General features: G+C 42.8%; 1 protein-coding gene across 3 annotated transcripts in view; it reads right to left on the bottom strand.

Annotated features, from left to right (window-relative positions):
• Positions 1-8,552: 8,552 nt before the first annotated feature.
• Positions 8,553-22,371, bottom strand: part of PRDM2 (PR/SET domain 2) — a 25,112-nt gene continuing 11,293 nt past the window's right edge. The window contains exons 4-5 of one of the 3 annotated variants that reach the window (XM_035901893.1): positions 10,122-10,257; positions 8,553-8,588 (exon numbers count right to left, since the gene is read on the bottom strand). In XM_035901893.1, the coding sequence (XP_035757786.1) occupies positions 10,149-10,257 (109 nt within the window). In that variant the 3' untranslated portion in view covers positions 8,553-8,588; positions 10,122-10,148. Of the gene's footprint in view, positions 8,589-8,621; positions 8,689-10,121; positions 10,258-20,505; positions 22,216-22,371 lie in introns of those variants that run through there. The other 2 variants (XM_035901892.1, XM_035901894.1) reach the window with 2 other exon arrangements.

The following is a 22,371-nucleotide window of genomic DNA, read 5'->3' as shown; positions in this document are numbered from 1 at the left end:
CCGATACCGGTACCCGAAGCCGCCTACGCGGCGCCCATCGCTTTCCCTCCCGCAGGCTGCGGCCGCGCTGAGCTTCTTCCACTGGAAACGCAGCCAGGGCTGCCTGCGTGGAAGAGAGGCCGGGAGTTAACTCCCAGGGAAGTCTGGCACAGCTGATTCATCTTCATTTTAAAAACCTCCCTCCGCCAGTGCAAAGGATGCTGACTCCAGGAGCTCTGCGTAATTTCGCCCTCCGTGAGTCATCAGCGCTTTCCTTGGGAAGCCCACTGGGAAGAAAGGTTACCCACGGCTAGGAAAACACACGCCGTGACCCAGGTGGGAGCACAAACCTGCCAGATTGTGGCAATGGAAAGGCCAGGGTAGAGCACGAGTCACCCACAGGGAGCTCAAACCCCAGGCGAGGCAGGGCAATGTTCTTCGCCCCTTTCTGCGGGCAGCTGAGGCAGAGAGAGGCAAAGGGACGTGCCCAGGGATGCCTGGAGAAGTTTTAGCAGCGGGGAATGGAAGCCACATCTCCTGGCCTGGGCTGCAGGCAGAGCAGCCCCTCCGGCAATATCGCTGCGCAGGGTGGGCGCTCAGCCGGGAACTGGGGCTGCCCAGAAAACCCCAGCTTTATCCTTGGATTCTATCTACCCCCTCTCCCTGCTAGTCCAAAGAAACTGGTAGATTTAGCACTTTAATGGCTGCTAAACTGGCTCTGTACTGTGAAAGCTGTCGCCTCCCATGAGACTGTTCTTTCCTATAATGATTTAAGTGGTTTTAGGCTCAGATCAGCTATGGCAGAGTACAGCCCAAACAAACCAACCAGAGCCATCTTTGCTTGTTTATTTTGCTAAAGACACAGAAACAATTCCCGTCCTCACAAGAAGACAGATTTAACCTGACCTTCTCATCTATTGCGTGGAGGAAAGCAAAACCTGGGCCGTTCGGTCCACACGTCTTCGATGTTTCAAAATTCCTGTGGCTGTTCTCTTCCCGACTCTGTTGCCCGTTCACTCGCTCTCATCATGCCCAGCTGCCTGGAGCAAACTATCATTTGGGCAAAGGCTGCTGATATTTGAAGCCTACAAGAGCACGCTCTAAAACTATGCAAAATGTCAGAAAAAGCTGATATAAAAAGAATGGTGTTTACTTGGGTGGGAAGGGGTAAGCGAAGAGCAAAGGGACTGGAGTCAGTTTTGCCGCCGGCATCACCTCATGCAACATCCACTCCTGATGGTGTCGCAGCAAACCCTCCCAGAGCTGCTTGGCAACTTCCCTGCAAAATCCACTGCACGGCTGCACCCAGCTCTGAAATATTAATGCATAATTTAATAAAATTTAAAAAAAAATTATGCAAGAGGCTACGTGAAAGTCCCATTTCCTTAAAAAACCTTTTCCAGCTCTTCAAGATTTCAGGGTTTTAGTGTTGCAGAGCGATTCACGGATATCTTTTTCTTCCTCCCCAATTCATTACGCATTAGGAGAATGCAGGTTCCTGAAAAGCAAAGAAACCCCACCCAAAGGTCTTAGAAAATCTGTATTCTGTGGGCGCTAAGGCCTCTGTCACTAGTAGGATGGATACCCAGGGTATAAGAAACTTTCCCAGAGAGGGAATAGAGAAAGCAGGGGAGTGTTAAAGCCTGATGGCTATTTGATTTCCAGAGCACACCTTGCAGCTCCAGTGCTGGGGAGACAGCGGGCTCGTCACCACCTCCCGCTCTCCGGAGCCGGGTTTGATGGTTCTATATGGGGCACTGTGTACAGCACGGCGCGCCGCAGTGGTTACGCAACCCGCTGCGTGGCCACGCTTCATTTAACACCGTTGTTCACAGCTTGCAGCCATTAGATCAAGTCAGTACATGTCCCTAAAAACCAGAAAGCAAGAAAACAAGCCCTCATGTTTGGGCTGGTCTGGGAGCTGTGTACCTGCTCAGCATCGATTACCTTCTCGCCCAGTGAGCCGCTGGGAGCAGATCAACAGTGCAGGAGCACACCGGCGCCTGATCTTTCCTCTGGACAGCAGGCTGAGGGATGCTCTGCTTTAGCTCAGTGTATCTGGCTCCTCAGAAATGACCCTCTATGAGGTACAGAAATTTTCCTATGATATTTTCCACTTACTTCACTGCAGCTCACCAGAATTCAGGTACAATCACTTGTCAGCAAAGACGTTAGTCATTCCAGACCAAGTGCTAATAAAGGTGCCTTAGACGGACTTTTTATTGCACTGGTGAGTTGATGGTAACTCAGCTGCAGTGTTATCAAGGAAAATCACGGGCTGGATGCATGGGGAAGTATGGATGCAATTATTCCTCTGCAGACAACACCACTGAGATCAGTTTTGGAACCTTTATGCAATTCTGATGCCTGTGTCATGCAAGGAAAATTAAGTATTTTGTAGAACTTGCAATGAATTGGAAGCAATGCACTCAAGGTTTGGCATCACAGACAGCAAGTGAACATCGTTCTCAGTTCTCCCCTCCAGATTCCATCTCCATCAATTCTTGGCTGAAAAGAGAATTTTGTTTGGTTGGGTTTTATTCTTTCAGAAAAACAGAAGTTTGAATGCTACAGAGGAAATTGGTGTAAGTGGTGCAGAGAGAAGTTGTCCTACTCTAAAAGACTTAGAGAATTCTGCAGGTAGTTTATCCAAAGTAAGGCTGAAGTATGGCTTCATTAATGTATAAATATTCTTACAGAAAAGAAATACCAACTATGAAAGGACTCCGATCAGTCAGTGCTAGGCACAAAGAGGAGCTGAATTCAGACACAGACATTACCTACTACAACAGAGTACTGAAGGAAATAGTCTGGGTCTGGTAACCTTCCCTTCTCAAGGTTAAAGTAAGATGCATTCCTAAATCGATACATCCCAGGTAAACCTTAATCATTGCATGTCATCCAGAAACCACGGAACGAAGTTCAGGGGGGCTGTCAGTTAAGCACACTGGCTGTAGGAAGATTCAACGTGTAAGAGAGTAAATATATTGCGTAGGTGAGAGGATGTGAGCTTAATAATGAGCAGTATGGTTTATAATACAGATTTTCTGATGTAATGCTGGTCCCCAGTCTATTCCACAGAGCTTCAGCTGGAGGGGCAAGGGGGAGGTGAGCCTGGAGATAACACCCTCTCGCCTCGTCCTTTGCACAGCCATGGATGCTGGCAAAGCAAGGGCAAAAAAAACAATTAATAAAAAGAACACCACCCCCCCGCTAAAGTCAAGGTGACCCAAAACTTAGCAGAGCAGTAAAGGGGGGGGAGGGCTATTTGCATTAGCATCTCATATCTAAGATAATATTTCCAGAGCAGTCTAATCTTTAACAACTGCCTCTTCTTCTTCCAAGGCAGCTGCGAATCAAGTCATAAACCAAATTCAGCGCAGCTTGACATTCCCCCCTGCCCCCCAAGCACCTGTCTGCCCCCCTCCTCTTCTTCATTTGAGAATAAATGACAATTGTTCATGATCAGTAGGCCAGAACGTGCCTCTCTGACAACTTCCCAGGCTAGCTCACCCCTACACTGAAATTGCCTCTTGCAGCAAGAGGCACAGCGCTATTTCTGTCTGCCCTCCGGTGCCCTTGTGGGCCGGGGCTGGGAGCATCCGCTGCTCGTTTCACCCAGGCTGCTCGTCATCAGCCGCAACCATCTCTGAGCACGACCTTGGCTTGGTGCAAGCAAGGACCCAGAGGGGAGAGGCTCCATTGCTCATAATCCAGGACAACGTCACCCGGCAGCGCTTGACCGTACATTTCTATTTCTATTTCTTCTGCCACTGACCCATCTCACATACGAGATGACAAGCGGGGGATCTCAGGTGGGATGTACTCCTCTCCTCTGCATCCACCAAGTGGTTGGTTTTTTTCTCGAGCACACACAACACTCCATATGTCCTATAGCCTTGTGGCTACTTAAGTTGGCGCTGGCATCAAAGACTGAAACAGCCCAAATGGTTTTCCTAACTGAGATTTTGTAAGGGGATTCTGCAGCGTTGTGTTGCCTGCGTCCTCCTGCCTCCTGGCAAGCAGCGCGATATGTACAGTGGTACAATAAATGGTATTAGGGCAGGACTTTGTTATGAGAAAGCTTTTTCTCCTTACCTGTTTTTGAAAGTAGTTTTCTTCCAAAAAAGCCACAGCTCTTAGAAAAAAGGAGTAATTAGCGCTGCTTCACGTGACAGCTCAGACAGATGAAAGAATGTAGCTTTTTAGTTAAAGAGTATTTCAGGAGATTCTCATTCAGAGAGAATTACAGTTCAGCAAAATCTGATCACTCAAAACTTAACTGAAACTGAATCACAGAATCACAGAATTGTTTAGGTTGGAAAAGCCCTTTAAGCTCACCAAGCCCAACCATTCCCCTAACCCTGCCATCCCACCACTAAACCCTGGCCCTAAGCACTGCGTCTGCCCAGCTTTTAAATTCCTGCAGGGATGGGGGCTCGACCCCTTCCCTGGGCAGCCCCTTCCAGTGCTTGACAGCCCTTTCGAGGAAAAAAATTTAATGCCATTTAATAAAAATCTGGTAGGCTGCAACACTGCAAGAGGAGGTTGCCCGACTGCTAGGTTGCTGCAGCCAAGGCAACAACCTGCAATGGTGACAACGGTGATTTTTTACTAACAGGTCAGATTTATAATGCATGAAGAATCTTCTGATTTTCTGGGGCAAAAGAGCCATTTTTAGCCTATGTGAAATTAATATTAATACCTGTACTTCAGCTGTTCCCAAACCTGTTTGTTGTATCAGCTATTTTTTTTAAAGAATGCGGCTGACTTCATGCACCAGTGATGAACGGCTGCCCACTGACCCTCAGCAATTCCCCAAGGGAAGTGCCAAGTCCCACAGCCCTGGATGAGGTAAAAAATTCCCCCTCGAGATGTTCTGAAGGAGCATATCCTTTAACAGAGATGAATGACATGGGGACCATTTCTAGGAAGCAAAAAAATCCTCTCACTTCATGCCCTGATGAAACTTTCACCTTCCAAGAGAGGACAGCAACCCTTGAAGTTCATTGCATTGCATTACTTCCATGATGCTGCAACTCTTCAGCAAGAGGTTTGGCTTTGAATGGAGGGTCCAAACCACAAAGGGTGGGCGTGCTGTTTATCCTCATGTGTAGACCCAGAGTCTGAAGCTGTCAGGAGAGCTCAGCCTGCAGTGACTACCGTTAGCATATGTGGAGCTGGATAGACCAAGGTGACACCTCCATCTCCTTCCTCCCCTCCTGCCACCCACCAGAAAAACCCCAAACCATTCAGCCATTTCAGGGCCAGAATACACAGGATCTCCATCCTGAAGACTTCCTTTGTTGAAATAATAATATTTCCACGATGCAGTTTGTCACATTAATTTATTGTTCTTTTTTCTTTACATGGCAGACAGACAACAGAGCTTTCAGTCTTCCAGAGCAATGTTCAGAACCCAAGCACCAACCAGGTAATACCACATCTCCACGCAGTTTATTTTGAATAAACTTCTCGGTATCAGCATTGTCACGACAGCACTGCAGAGCTACCAGTGTCAGCCTTGCAAATTCCTACATGCAAAACCTGAGCTTTTTCCCCACCCTCTCCTTGAATTTTCACAAGAACTTGTGGTATTAGTCAAGGGCAAAATTTCACGTTTCATCAGCAGGCACGGGGAGGTTAAAAATTTGCTGCAAAACTGTGAAATTCTGCCTTGGGAAAAAAAAAAGTGGCACACTTTCCTGAATTTACTGTGAATAAAATATCCTCATCGTTCTAGAGAAATGACACCATTTTTTTGAACTGATCCTTTTTTCTGCAAGAAAAATCAATTCCCCCACCCTCCCTAAAAAACTGCATTTGTTATTTGAGGGAAAACAAAAAGTCTGGTGCACCCGTGGGTTATTTCTTGTCAGTGGCGTGGATATTTTTCTGCCACAGCTTAGACAGTAATGGATCCTTCAAATCGACCAGTACAATATAAAGCTGTGGTCTCTCAGTTGAGTAACACACGTTATAAAACTTTAAAAACGGAGCATTTACAACCAGGGACATAAAGACGTGCTTTTAAAATTGTAAATACATATTTACAGGCTTGTGTGATAAACCAGAATTCCTCTGGGAAAAAATGTTCGTATCTCACAACAATTTACACACTTCTCTCCTTGAGTTTGCCAGTTATTATAGTTAATACCACTCTAAAAAAAGCAGCAAAAATAAATTGCACAAAAGTGACCTCTAATAACCGCATTGGTATGCCTTAAAGGCACTAAACTCAGCAGCATCCGTGCCAGAAACTCTGTACTTAATTTAACTTACTGTTGCTGGAAGTTGAGTGGGATGCAGAAGAACTGATTGTTTAAAGCAGTTGGGCTGCACGGCAAGAAAGCTCTTCCTCAGCAATGATCCTCAACTGACCAGTGAGCATTTATATATTAACTGTGATCTTCGACAAACTGCCTAACAAAGCCGCACTGGGAAAATCGAGAGCGCATCATCCTGGTGCTTTAAGACAGAGTGTATTGGAGCTGGGTTTTATTAGCACTGTGTATTCATTTTTCAAATGATCTCGATGCTGTCCAGACACGTAGGAAGAGAATTCCTGTCTGAAAAAACAGGGTTTACCATACTAATACCTTAATAATACAAGATGATGAGAAGAAGGAGAAAATGCGGAGAGAAAACCAAAAGAAAGACAACGTGCAAAACCAAAGTGAGCCAAACTGATTGGAGAGCTGTGTGTGCACACCAGCTTATTTGAGATATAAGGCCAGGAAACTTAATTTCTGTGCTATTTGACCAAGATTTACCAAGCTGCCTAGCAGATTTGGATACTCACTTCTGACTAGTCTTAAAGAATAGTGAGAATCTCAGTCTTCCAAGGCTGCTATGAAAAATTTCAGCCTTTGTTTGGAATTAGTACATCACGTATTTCAAGAGCAAATTATTGCTAGCAAAAAGCTCAAGAGGGGACAAATCCTAGAGACTCTCCACTCTCGGAAAGAGAGCAGCCAGCAATGGCACAAGCTCTCCCCACAAAGCCTGCACTTCATCGGTCTCACAGTCTTGACCTGGAAGCATCACTTCCAGCATGGGAAGGGATGTAGCTTTTTATGGCTCATCTAGTTCTCAGCATTTCAGCCTTCCCCCAAACCACAATTGCACTTAGAAAGCCTCCAACAGGGGTTTATCCAAAACATCTGTAGCTAGATAATACAAGATCCCAAAGACTTTTTCTTTCCAATGCAAACATGTAGCTAACACATTTTTACAGCGAACAAACCCAATGGTTTTAGTTTAAAGCTTTTGTATTCATTTTGAGCAATTTGATTTTCATCAAAACTTTAAAAAAATTAACTGTTTCCAGCAATTTCATACATATCTATTAATATGTCATATATATATGTAGATATATATATAAAACTGATCCTTTTTTTGACTTTCAGGGCGGTGGGAAGGAGCATCAACCGGGCACTTGTTGTTTCTCAACAAACGTGTGCATACACAGACGTGGGCTTATCTGTGTGGAGTGCAAAGACAAGAAGAGGAATAAATCGAGTGATGTAAGGGGGAAATAGGGCAATCGATCCCCTTGGCATCCTTGAAAAATCCCAAACTCGGGCGCTACATTAGCAGGGATCCTGCAAAAACTTGACAGAAGGAACCTTCATCTTGGAGGTGAAATCTGCGGGGGCCCAGAGAAACACCCCTGCCAGATGCTGCATCTGTGTGTGATTGTCACCGTTTTGGAGCAAGAGGTTAAGAGACCATTTTGTGACCATTTTGCGCTGCATTTTACCAGCTGACCTGTGTGTTTCTGCAACTTGCCTTTACTGGTTGCCAGCCACCTTCAGGGATGCCCTCTCTACAGGACCACTGAACCTAACCACACTTGGATTGAGTCGCAAACGCAAGCTCCGTATTTAAGGAAAAGCGTTGCTTGATACTGCACAGCAACACGTGTGTTTGATCCTCTCACTACAGAAATAAATCCTGACTGTCACAAGAGTACCAGGCTGGCAAGAAATGTCATGGCAGCTTTTGAGAAATGCATTTACAAACCTGGGCTATCAGTGCATTTCACAGAGATCACTTCACAGGTGGCCTACCAAAAAGAATGTGGATCCTGACACACTTTGAAAGCAATGGCATCATGCCCATTAAAGCTAATGGTACAACGTCAAGAAACCGGGGTACCCACAGACTTCAGATGTGGAAACCTCAGCAAAACCTACCACTCCCTTCAGTGGATTTTTGTGGGATGCCCAGTCCTTTACCCGTTAGGATGTAAAGAAGAAACTAAAATGATGTAACAGTCTTTTCAGAATTTAATTGCATAGTATGTTAAACCCCTCTGTGTTCTGCCAGAAAGAGGAGACTCCTCCAGACCCATCAACCCTCTGAACATGGTTCATCTGCCTGCAAATGTCTGAACAGTTCTCCATGCTATTCCACCGGCTGTTGATGCGTGGCCTCCACGCGGCAGGGGACCCTGCGATCACCCGCTCACCAGCATCCACAGTTCATCACTCCCTGGAGAAGGCAGGAGCCCTGCTCTGCGCTCTCGCCCTCTCCCTCTGGAAGGAAGGACAGTATCACAGGCGCGCCCCATTGCTTCCAGCAGAAGAAACCGCTGTTCCTGTTACCTACGGAGGAACGGGTCTCACCTCATCTGAGAAAAAGCAGGAGAGGATAATGCTTGAGGATTAATTCACCTCACTTTTTCCAGTCAAAAGTTCCTAGTACCTGCAAATACACAGAGAGTTCCATTTAATGAGAGTCAGCTTTACGATTAAGCGGTCAGAGTAACTGCCCCGTCCCCTGGAAGCAGGACAAGTCATTCAGCGAGCGCTGCGCATGGAAGAGATGCCCATGATTTAACTTTAGCTTGGGTTTCCCACAACTAAATGGTCTATGCTGCAGTTAGGGATGTCAATATTTCATTAGCAACCACCCCCTTTATTTGGGAGGTAGTAAACTTCAGAGTTTTACTAACTTTTCCCCCAAATATTGTTTTTTGAACATATTTAACATAGAATAAATTTCAGGTTGCAGCATCTTGATTTTGCTGGCACTCATTCTCACCTTTACCTTTATAGAGGTAAGTATAACGTTCCTTAGCTATTACACCAGTATAAAGGAGGTGATCATCTGCACGTTACAGGCGGGGAAATGAATGACAATGTCTTGTTTAAAGTCAGCCAACAGGAAATCAATTCAGCTTCACCAATAACACTGGGCCATTAATTTGTCCAAGCCCATATACCTTCATTACACCAGTTTTTCTTGCCACAACCCCAAGTACCATTTTTGTATGTCATCCTGGCACTGCCATTTCCACTGTAATAGTGGTCTTTGAGCTTCCGGTATTCAACCAAAGCAGCCAGCCGTAAGATACATTCCCAGGCATATTTTTTTTTTGTCAGAGTTAATATTTGTTAGCATTTACCCATTCAGCCTAAAATATCTGAAAGGGCTTTGCCCACTACTACAATCAGATACAGACAGCACTGCTTCCAAGATGGGGACAAACCCCATCCTTACAGAAATTACGACCATCTTCAAGCTCCTTGCAGGATCCAGAGGAGCAACACCTCAGGTCTGAAAAGTTCATAAATGAAAAAAACCTCTCCTTACATCTTCCATGAGGCTAAAGAGCTGGGTCTGCCCCAATGGATCCTTTCGATCCAGAGGACAGAATCATAGAATCGTTAAGGTTGGAAAAGCCCTTTAAGATCACCAAGCCCAACTGTTACTCTCACCCTGCCATCCCACCACTAAACCCTGGCCCTAAGCACCTCATCTGCCCGGCTTTTAAATACCCCCAAGGGTGGGGACTGAACCCCTTCCCTGGGCAGCCCCTTCCAGTGCTTGACAGCCCTTTCAGTGAAAAACTTTTTCCTAATGTCCAAGTACACATGTGTAAGTGCACATCACTACAGACCTTGTTCCCTGTGCTTGATTTAACCGAGAGACCCTGCTTCTGACATAGGGCACTTTGCTCTTCCCCTTCATGCCTGCTTTCTTATCAGTGACCAGATACAAGAGCAACGACACTGTGGGTTTTCTGAGGCTCGGGTAATATCTATAAAGTGCTTGGCACTCCTTGCCCCACAGACACACAAGATAGGTAAGCTCTGCGCATCCTCCCGTGGCAGCGCCTGACGGCATCGCTGTACCTGCTTTGGTCGGACAGGCAGAAGAGTCTATTCCTTGAAGAAGTGGGATGCAGTGCAGTTGGATTTCTTGCATTGCCTGGTGCTGGTGTTATGCGAAGAGGAGGAGGGACATCTAGAGGCCATGCGGAGTCTGTAACTGTACAAAGAGGCAGAAGAAACTCATACACATGCATTAGGGTACTGGGGATGGGGGGGGGACGGGACAGGGATGGGGACGGGGGGGAAGCAGAGACATGCTTTAGGGCCCTACGGAGGCTTTAGTTAGCGATGAGAAAGAAACCTACCCGCACAGCAAATACTGAGAGCTGCTTCTGAAGGCAAGAAGGGTTTTTTTGCCTTGTTCTGAACTTACCCTGTTAGTTTATTTAAGTAGGAAACAGACAATGTCAACTGGAACTATCATCCAGCCTCCCAGCCGACATCCCATTTACAGACCCTCCAAGTGGGACAGACAGATAAATCCACAGTTAGGTAGAAAGCCACAGTCTATTTTCTCAGGACTGTCCACACCAGGTGTTAAAATACATATTTATGGCAAAGGAGTTTTACTTTATATAAACATAATACCACATCTGGTCATTTTTCCCCAAGGTCAAAGCCTTTTGCCACTGTAGCACTGGCAGACTCGACAACACCACACACAGGTCGCTCCAGCGAGCACTGCTACAGTGCCTCTGATGCAGATGATACCTTATTTCACTTCAAATTTTAGACTAACTCCAAGAATCCCAACGTGAAAGTGAAAATCGGAGGTTTTAACTGACAGTGTTACACCTGTTGGCTGCGATTTCAAGAAGCAAGCCTGAAAACACAAGTCAAAGCAAGGGAAGTAGAAAGGCTTACGCCCTACTCTAAACATACAATCCCAGTTCAGACGTATACCCGAGCTAAACTTCCTTACACTAGAAGATTAAAAAAATTTTAAAATCCCCTATTTGTTTTTAAATTCAGCATCTTTTGCTCTCTCGCACCTCCTCACACCCCCTTGGTGCATGCAGCTGCACGCCTGCTCCCCCTCGCACCTGTGCACCCCCCATACTTGTGGCAATTACACACCCACCCTCTACCCGCAAAGTCTTCAAAAGTCTAACAGAACCCAGCCATTTACGTTCTTCCAAGGCAACACCTTTTGAAATACAACTTTATTGCATAACAACACGTCGAAGAAAAGTTAAAAGGGTTTTCTCCAGGTTATTTTTAGAGTTCAATATACCCCCATTAAAGGAGATTTCAGTTATTGCTTCCCCCTACATAGGGACTCCGTAGTGGACATAAAGAAGTGCAAAATTTTCCATTGCAACGCAAAACCAAAACCACAGAAATTTTGAAAAGCAAGCAATTCAATTATTTCCAAATTAAAATTTGTGGTTAAAATAGCCTGCCAAAGTTTTGTTATTGTTATATGTAAATCATACTCTCTGCTCTTTGTGAATTTAATACCGAAGCGTTCAGCTAGTGTGTAAGAATCAGAACGTGGTAATAAGTCAACAAAAGCCAGATTTTGTTGTCCCATAGAAGGACAGTTACCAAGGGAAACACATTCTCCAAAATAAGTTTAGTTTGTTTGGCTTTGGCTCTTTACTATAACTAGAAGAGAGAAAATTTAGTTTCTTTTAATTTAGAGTGTTTCCATTTAAGTAATGCTTAATGTAAAAGAATTAATTATGGCTTGTAAAAGTTGTGCTGTAATCAGTAACATCTGTAAGTTATTACATGCAATGAGCCAATGCCTAGATCCTGTGGGAAACTTTTAAAAAAAAAGAAAAAGCCTCAAATCTAAAGAGACAAAAGTATCTGAGAAAATCTGACCTGCATTTGCAAATCACACCCCCCCCAAACCCACATGCTAAGGGGATCGTTCACCCCCTAATTTTATCTAGCTTCAGAGGTAATAGATCATCAGCTTATTATCTGGAAGTTGAGGATGAGAGGAACAGGATAAAAAGGGATTGTTTTTCTAGACAGAAATTGAAATCGAGTTCTTAACGGAGTTCTTACGGTTCCCTTCCCATCCTGCTCTCAGTCAGCCGTGCGTTGAAGCGCAGGGCAAAGCACCGACCGCTCCCCGCACGCCTCGGCCGGGCAGCGATATTTGCTCTGCGAAAGCATTAAGAAACCTGTGCCCTGTTCCAGCAGGAAACTGAACTGGATTTGGTAACTCTGGTTTTCCAGAGCTTGTTTAAAGAAATGGATGTTCAGGAGGAACTCCTTGGGTTTGCAAGACAAGCTAATCTCAGGGGGGGAGGGAAGCTGCAATACCCCCGCTGCGTGTAGGAAGGGTTATTGAGGTTGCTAATTTTAGCACTTGTCACTTTGCACCTGCTTTCACCATCACCCGTGCTGGGGTAACTGGAGACAGGCAAAAGAAAAGGAATTCTTAGAGGCCCTGTGCTGATGCAGCCGAGCAGTAAGGACTTTTATTGGGAAGGGGCGAGGGGGCTGAGCCCCAGCCCCATCACAGCACCCTGCGCTGACCACATCCTGGACCAAGTGACAGAGGACAGACAGCACGTCCCGTGCTACAGCCAGCTCTGTCAAGGCTGTTGTTTAGGAACAGTTCTAGCTAAGGGGGAAAAAAGCAAAAAAGGGGGAAAAAAGCAAAAAAGGGGGAAAAAAGCAAAAAAGGGGGAAAAAAGCAAAAAAGGGGGAAAAAAGCAAAAAAGGGGGAAAAAAGCAAAAAAGGGGGAAAAAAGCAAAAAAGGGGGAAAAAAGCAAAAAAGGGGGAAAAAAGCAAAAAAGGGGGAAAAAAGCAAAAAAGGGGGAAAAAAGCAAAAAAGGGGGAAAAAAGCAAAAAAGGGGGAAAAAAGCAAAAAAGGGGGAAAAAAGCAAAAAAGGGGGAAAAAAGCAAAAAAGGGGGAAAAAAGCAAAAAAGGGGGAAAAAAGCAAAAAAGGGGGAAAAAAGCAAAAAAGGGGGAAAAAAGCAAAAAAGGGGGAAAAAAGCAAAAAAGGGGGAAAAAAGCAAAAAAGGGGGAAAAAAGCAAAAAAGGGGGAAAAAAGCAAAAAAGGGGGAAAAAAGCAAAAAAGGGGGAAAAAAGCAAAAAAGGGGGAAAAAAGCAAAAAAGGGGGAAAAAAGCAAAAAAGGGGGAAAAAAGCAAAAAAGGGGGAAAAAGAAAAGAAAAAAGAAAAAAAAATTAAAACAAAGAGGAATAGCATTGGAAAACATACTAAGCTTGCAAGAAAAAGGGCACAGACACCAGATATTAGGCAGCAGGAAGGACTCGTCTACACTAAGTTTTCTCCATCAGCTAGAGCTTTTCAGTCAGGGTGATGTTTTGGTGAAGGTACTAGCTGTACCATAAACTAAAGCTAAACCCACAGTTAAATGTTTGGGGTTGTTTTCCTTATATGTAGCCAGGGCCTAAATCTGTATCTCTCGACTGAAAGCAAACCCTAACTGAAGAGAGAGACAAACCACTGAATTCGGTGAGACTCACTACAATAAAAATCCACCCAATCCCAGGTCTTACAGCCTTCCATCCCTGGATCTGAACGTGCTTTCTGGGCTGATTCAGTACCATAGTCCCCATTTTTCAGAGGAGGAACAGAGTGAGAAGTGATTTGCCAAGGTCACCCAAAACATCTGCAGTCTTAAAGCAGAGGCAGGAACAAAGGCGAACTGTCCCCTATCACACTGCATTACTATTCCCCAAGTTGTCTCCTGAATATTTAAGAAGTTTCACCTTATTTGTCTAAACCAAATTCCTCCTTCCACACACCCTCCTAGGCCACTGAGCCTAGAAACGAGCAGCACACGCAAACTAGAAGGCCAGTAAAAATGCCGGATCCCGGCACACACCCTTCCCTCAGACATTCTCAAAATACATTTGGTATTTTTAATGCAAATTACCTTGTCTTCTACCACACGCGTGCAATTAACATTCTTCCAAGTTGACCGCGTAGTTCACTAGAAACGCCCCACAAAAATAAGCCACCTTACTTGCGGGAATGAAGGTTTGCAGGGATCCGATAGGGTTGCTGGTCACACCAGTGAAATTCGGTGAACAGAGCCAAGTCAACGCAGTATGTGATAAAACATTCAGGTAATGTAGGTTCACGTTTTTACCTTGATTAAAGTGCATTTTTCTTGCAGAGCATGTACTTCTACGCTCCTGATCTAAAAAAACCCAACACTTGGTCCAAAATTTTGGAGACACACACACTCCAACGTCTCTCCTGACAAGAGACGCGTCAGGGACATATTCTATCAAAAGTGTTTGTTTACTCCTCTTAAATAAAACAATGTCTAAGCTGACACAGACGGACTTCTAAAATAATTGACTGCTTGGGAAAAAAAAAAGAGGTGTGGATGATTAAGCCTAAATTCCCGGCTTTGCAGAATGAGGCAAAGTGGTTTTACAGACCAGAAGGCAAGCGAGGGGGGTCTGGGGAACAGATACATGAGGTTTTGGGGCTTTCTGCTCTCAGTGAGAACCAAAACGTTGTGTTGCTAACCTAACTGGCACGTACTTCTTGCACTAGTATTTTGGTTAATGGGAAAGGAAATACACAAAACAAGGACTTGGAAAAACATCAACCACACATCACATAAAAAAAAAAAACCATGTAAAAAAATGTTTAAGTGAAACAAAATACTTAGCAGGACAAAAAGATTTGTGGATAGGATTTAGTTGAGAAGGATGAGTCCTGCCTCTGTGTGCAAGAACTGGGGGAGCAGCAAAAAGGATCCTGGATGTGCTGTACTGAGGCTATCTCGAGACTTAGGTGCGTTCATTTACAAAAGCGGTGAAAAAGCTGGAACACCTCAGGATTTTATCTTGCAATCACGTGACGCTAAAGGACACGACGTGAATATTATGATTTTATGGTCAGGCCTTTCATGAATCTGAACTGGAAAAACCTGTTACTGAAATCCTTTGCATTCTCAACTTTCAAGAAGATACACAGCAGCACGCTCCAACCACAGCGGTTCAAAGAACTCAATGCCTTTAAAGTAGCATTGCTCCCCCACAGTAACTCAAAAATGGTTTCATTTCACACACGTGCTCTTGAGTTCTTCATCATTGACTTAATTCCTCTCCCAGGGAAATCCTGCTTCAGACGGCTGTCTGAAAAGCAGACTCATGGCCCTGTGGGCAGTCAGTCAATTGTTGCACCAGACCACTACTAACTGCAGCGATGAACACCAAACCAAGATTGGGAGCAGCTGAAAAACATCTCAGACCATGCCTACAACTCACCTTGGGGGACTACTACAATCAATATATCAATACTGTTTTACTTAAACAAGATTTTCAAGAGCAACCAGTGATCTGAAAAGCCACTTTAAAGGGATTCAGCACTAAGGATGGCTACTGAGCTCTTCCAGAGAATCTGTCTCCTTGAGGGTACTCCAAATTGAGCTCAAAGAAATTATTAGTCACTTTAAGAAACATTGGTCTAGGTCTATAAATTTAGATGAACAGTATCACGTCAGCAATTTATCTTCTTGCCCTTTTAAAGAAGCACAGAGCATTGTGTGAGCCAAAAGGTGAGGAATGTTGGGTTAAAAATAGCAGTGCTCAAATACATCTTCTACACTGTCTAGTAATCTAATCTGACAATTTGATTAAAAGTTTGTTTCTCCTGAATCACATTCATGATAGAGGAAAAGCATGAGAAAACTTTATCGCACATAGGGAAGACTGTAGCTGATTTTTATTTAGCTTTATACAGAAATGGTTACTCCAAGTGTGTTCAAAATGGTTACCGAAGGCGAGCAGAACTACTACGACCCCTCAGTCCTGCACATCTCACAACATAAAAAAGAAAACACAGAACAAAATGTGCCTTTGATTTAAAAAGACAGATGAGTGAAAAACGTTTGCCATAATGAATGGGGAATACAACTTCACGTCAAACTCCAGTGACAGCAGAGTTTGAGCGTGCAACTCTTCCAAGCAGCAAAACGATGGAGGAATTCATTATTCCTCAGCTTCCTACCTCCTTCCACACTGCAACATTTAGCAGACACCACAGTACCTAAATGAAATGCTAAATAAAGTCAACCCCCAAGTCACAGTTGGAACATGACTGCTACACACACACGATCTGCAGAAGAGTGGGTTTGCTCAGCCTGGCTGAGCGCTTCCAAAGCAAACGCCCTCCAAAAGCAGCATCAGCGCTCATGGTTCAGCACCCAGCGGCAGCAAGGGTAACAGACCGAGCGCTCTTCTCTTTCCACTTGCTGCCAGGCCTTCAAATGCCCCCAGCAGGTAGCACATCCTCTGCATTCCCTGAAAAAACATCCTCACGTTGACTTTACCGTAGGCACTTAACTTTGCTGAGTAGCATTGCCTAAACTGCGGAAGGAATTGAAGCAGGCTCTGCTGAAACAGGCCCAGATATGAGATTATTATTCTTTTTTTGACTGACACAGCGCATTACAAGTGGCGCCAAGTCTTTGTTTTGCTGTTCATCTCCAGTCGGTAACAGCACCTTGCCCCACACAGACTGAATGCTGAGCCTGTATTTCTGAAAAATGGAACATCACCCGCTGAATAATCAAAGCTGTTCCTCGCAACCCTTTGGCAGTTTCTGGGAGTATTGTCATCCAAAGCGTGACTCAGAGACCCTGTCTGGCCTGCGAAATATTGAAGTCTTAGAAAAAATAAGCACAGAGATATAGACAAAGCGCATGTTGCCGATATCTATGCTATGTTCCACAAACCACTCGAGCTTCGAATAAATTAGGAAAATGAAGCAGCTATCTCTCTTAAGAAAAAGCCTTCCTCCAGCTTGATGCCTGCTCAAGCTTTCCTTTGAATTTGTGTTTTACTGCTTTGTATCGAGAAAAAAAAAAAAAAAAAAGGCAGTATTTCAATACGCTTTTTCACATGCATGCTTTCAAAAGTACACTCTACCAAAAGTATTTTTGAAGACTTACTAAGAGAAGTAAACATGCACCATCAGCAAAATGAGAATGAAAAGCGATGCAGTATGCACGGGACGCAGACGTCAGAGCTGACTCAACAGCAGTAAGGCTTCCTCTTAACTACGGAAGAGGTTTCAAAGTAGTTGATGGCTGAAGAGACTGTGGTCCAGAGACAGAATAGGAACCTCCTGTTTTGAGTTCCACCACTGACCTCCTGTTAGACCCTGGATGCTTTACACCAGCAGCTTCCTTTCCCACTCTTGGCCTAATAATCTATTTGCTTTTTAAACATCGGGGTGGGGACCCTTGCCTGACTGTAAGTGATGAGCACAAAGTAGCACTGGCTTCAGCTACAGCCTGAGTGTTACCTTGGTATTCTTTTCACTCAAAAAATACCTGTAAGACATAAAAAGCCAAGTCAAAATCCTAAAGAAAGCTTAGGAAATGCCATCAAGTCACTCATACATATGGAATAAAGACCCATCTTTAATAACATTAACATTTTTCATTATCTCATTTGGTGCATACAATGGGTCATTAACCGTACACTCAATAAACCATGCCTTTCTTCTGGTATTTTATTTGCATCTTGCTCTGAAATAGAATTATTTTCCTCATGTTCCCACTCTTTGAAAAAATACCGGAAAGTCCTGCATGGACCCTCTCCCATTAAAGAGCTGCTGTTGACTTTTAGAGCAGCTCCTCCCTATAAATTAAATGACATGGTTTCCACCAAAGAAATACAATATGCAACTATATAATTAAAAAGCATCACAGGGCATACCATGGAACACGAAACTGCATTTCTACTGCAATCTGAATATAAGCTTTTTTGAAATCTGTTGAGCTTCTGAATTTGTACTTTACTCCCAAGTATTTTGTAAGACATCTCCTTTGAGTAACCTTTAGCTCTCAGTTCACTGGATATTGGATTTGTCTGTCCACAAAGCAATCCACTTCAAAAAGTGATTCAGATTATTGTGGCTGTGTAGGTGAAGCTTTACAGAGTTCCCATTAAACTTCTGTAAGATTTGTGCATCCAACTGTTGAGCACTTTTCAAAACTCCAGCTGCATCTTAGAAACACCAAACACGATATGGTACTCATTCTACAAGTATTAATGTTCTATTTTTAAATACTGTATAGTGGTGACCCAAAATCAGCTTTGCTCTATCTTGGTATCAAAGCATTTTCAGTTACTACTATGGAATTTCATGCTAGTCCCAAGAGTTTCTTTCTAATTCTTGAGCAGTTTAATTAAACAGAAGATGGGGACGTTTACCTCTTTTTCGTAATTCACTTACCACGCAGGCTCAGATCCAAACCAGCATGCATTTGTTGTTCAGAATCTATCCTTTAGCAACTTTTCATCATGAACAGGAGTAGCATATCGCATGACTCATGCAGATCACATATTCCATAAATAAAAGCTAGAATTACTACGCAAACTCTTCCAAGTTCTCTTTTTAAGGTCATTCATAAGCTATTTGTCTGTCACAGGTTATCACTTGCAACTCGGCTTCTTAGCTGAGCCTGACTCCAGTAAAAGCTGGGACTGGCCCCGTAATTTTGGGAATGAAGTCACAAACCTCAGGAAGTAAAGGGAGCACTGTTCACTTCTACATTTTGGAATTGAGAATTTACACATCAAACTGCCAGGATCTAGTTTTCTATATCTCCCTCAAGAAAACCATCAGGAACTAAACTAGAACTTGCAATGAAAGGCTTACAATACAAAATGCCAACAAAACATAGTGCCAGAAATCCGTTAGCCTAAATCAACTCCGGGCAGCTTACGTGAAGGGTGAGGAGCTCGCAGAGCAAGGCAGGTAACACTGCATGCAGGGGGCCCGGCGGCATCACCTGGGCAGCTTGTAACGCCCAGGGTCCAACACATTTAAGACATTCACTGATACAAGCTGGTTTTAACTCCTAGCAAATTGGATAATGTGAAATAAAAAAATACATATATAAAAAAAAAGGTAAACACAAGGTGTTAGATCTCGCATGCCCATACACACCTCAGCGTTACTCTTTTTAATAAACTGACACTGCATTTGATCTCGATCAGCATGTCAGTCTGTAAACAGGACAAGTTTAATTGTTTTCATCGCCTGTTTGGATGCATTTCAAGAAATGTCAGCACTTTGTGGGCATCGTTACAGCTTTATTGTTGCATTCAGATCATAAAGAGGCAGTTATAAAAGCCACAGCAATTCCATTACGCAGATGAGATGCAACAGTAACTATAAGAGTAGTACATTTCCTATCTGTGATGAGTTGCTTATTTAGGAATGAAACTTCTCCCATGATGATTAGCTCTCATTTTGGAATACAGATCGCCATCACACAGCACTTCACTCGAGAACTGGTACGTACAAATGCATATGAACATCTCAGTGTGGCAACATCCTTGGGATGCAACGGGGTTTAATATCACAGCAGAGAAACGGTGAAGACAAAGGCAACAGGATTTCTGCCATAATATTAAGGAATGAGGGAAGGACTCTGGTTTATTTACGATCAGTTCACTGCTAGGCATCTCTTAAGAAATCCTTACAAGGTGTTCAAAATACCCAGACTGCAATAAGACCAAACACCAACTGGTATTTTGTTTGTCAGTAACAGAAGAAAAATGTGAAACGAGTACTTAAGGTTACGTCCCACCCTCAGTAACTTCAAAACTACAGGAGAGTTTTTACCTTTTTTTCATTTTTCTTACTTCTTACAAAATAGCCAAATATAACTATGGGCATCTAGAACATCTTCACTTAAGTAAATACAGTAAAACCTCATCAATCCACTGTGGCCGTCCTACCACCTAACTGCTAGAACTGCTGCTGTAAGCTAGACCAGGAATTCACCTCTTTAATTGTGGTGCAACACCCAAACTGCAGCGTCTGTTATCACAGTGCAGATGTGCCTGCCACAACACTCGGGGAACATTCTTAGAACTTCTGCATCATGGGACCACATCTTCCCTGTCAGTTAAAATCCAGGGAAAACTTTGTTACGGAGAGGCTAGCATGTTAAAGGAATGACATGCCACATGAGAAAATAGACAGGGAGATCTTGCCAAAGAATCTGACTTGACCACAAGTATTAATTTGAATAGACAACTACATAAAATATCTTACTACTGGATTAGTAATGAATATGCTAAGAAATCGGCTACTATACTACTGTTAGTCTTCACGATGTTACATTATTCCACCCAACTGCCACACTAATACGGACACAGATGCCCTCAGCCCCACTGCAGGAGGCAGAGTATCTTGATGGTGGAATACAAGATTCCAAAATTCTCAGAGCCAAAACTCTTTACACATATTTTTTTTAAATTAAACTATTTCACAAGTTTAAAGCATATAAAAATAGAACATTACAATATCAGAAAATGTTGAAATGGTGTGTGTAATTTTAATTAAAATAGATTTTTGTTTTTTAATTGTGGACAGAGTTAACGAATTTAAACTAAGGCTCACTCAGAAGTGTCAGATTGGTATAAATTTGTTTCAGCACACTGGGTGTAGACAACTAAATGATGCAAGCACACTTAATTCCTTCTAGATGTCCATTGTTTCGTTTTTCCTGGTACATCTGGTTTCCATACAAAAGGCAAGTTTCCCACAAGTTTTTAAAAAGTTTACTTTATTGGTTACAGTTATATAAAATGTGTCATGATAGTTCCATCTAGTTGGCCATTAAGCGCTTGCAACACCACAGAGACTCTTTAATACATCTCCAACTAACACGATGGAGGAGAAAAATCCCTCTTCAGTTGCTTACCTGCATTTACAGTATCTTCAGCAAGGCTACAATGTTCAAAAGCAATGACAACCCCACTTTTATGTCAAATCGTAATTTTTAATGTTTTCATTAGAATAGTCTTTATATCACTCTCCAGTAGAAGAAACAATATAACTAACAGCAAACTTTAATACAGGAACATGCTCCAAGATTAACAACCCAAAATGAAAACAAAATGAAATTAATGTAAAATGTAAATCACATATAGTACAATTGAAGTGTCCAAAACAATTTAAATAATTTTAAATATTTTATTTTTTTTAAACTTGCTACAAATGCTTTATACAATATTTCAACATAAAGTCCCCATAACAGAAATGTAACAAAATGGGAATGATAGTGAAAGTGAAAGTTAAAGTGGCACAAATTCACCAAACAAGTATTAAACTACAAATTTTAAGAGGTAGATTACTTTTTAAGTCAAGAACAAAAAATAAAAGGGGTGGCTGTATAAAGAAACTAGTCACTTTCCATCAATTCTGTCATTAATCTTGAAAGCTATATGAACACATAACAAACTGTATTTCCATAAAAAGCTGTTATGAACAACAGACCAATTGGTTGTCTTAAGTTATTAGAGGTGTACAACCTTTTAGAGTAATTATATATTTAACTTCCAAAATATACAGGTATGTAGTCCTGGTCTAGCCTTCTTATAGATAAAAAGATACACTGCATTCATTATATATATGGTATTTAGAAATTGGTATTGGTATTTCATTGCTATATAAAGTTTCATTTGCGTGTATAAATAGGAATTTGGAAAATCCATAAAACATCCAAATCAGGCTTTTTCCCATTGTATGCTGGACATCTAAAAGTCTCAGAAAGCGAGGAGAAGGTGGGAAGAAAAGGAAATCCTGTCGTGCTAGGTTGGCCTCTACTGATTCGCTTACACAGACGACTTTAAGAGACTTAATACATGACAAAAATACTTTGAGTGCAGCAACATCTGTTGTCCCTGAATCTACGCTGACTTATTGACAAAACTAAGGAACTGTTTTTCCAAGTATACAACTGAACTGCCTGTATGCCATCCACAAAGGTGCAGACAAACCCAGGATCTAAGCAAACACAAGAGCAAAAGATTTGGTTTAGTTAATCCCACTATTTCTTTTGATGCTTTCGTGGGGGTTTTGTTTTGTTTTTCATAGTACCCTTCTCTTTTATCTGAATCATCCTGTAGCCCAGCACGTGTGTCAAGCACGAAATAAGAAAATCTATGCCTGACACTGAACATTAGCAAGAAGCCTGCAGGCAATTTTATGATTGTGAGTCAGCTTCAGCTGGTTTCGCAAGCTTGGTGGATTTCACATCCATTGTCGTAGTGCTTATCCTAAGTTGAGCATGCAACAGCTCTACCATGTCATTAAGGGATTTTTTTTTTGTTTGGTTTGTTTTTACAGGAGATTCCTAGAAAATAAAGAACAAAAACTGAAGATAAATGACAAAACAAACTATTTGTGAACGGAGTATGTTTACACAGAAAAACTGAAAGGTGAAAAACAAATCTGGAGACAAATATTACATGAAGCAAGTCTTGAAAAAAATATTAAGAATTAAGATTTC

Source organism: Egretta garzetta, unplaced genomic scaffold (genome assembly GCF_000687185.1).
Source record: "Egretta garzetta isolate BGI_Z169 unplaced genomic scaffold, ASM68718v1 scaffold69, whole genome shotgun sequence".
Classification (NCBI taxonomy): domain Eukaryota; kingdom Metazoa; phylum Chordata; class Aves; order Pelecaniformes; family Ardeidae; genus Egretta; species Egretta garzetta.
Note: the sequence above shows the minus strand (reverse complement) of the source record. Positions and strands in the feature narration are given on the sequence as shown.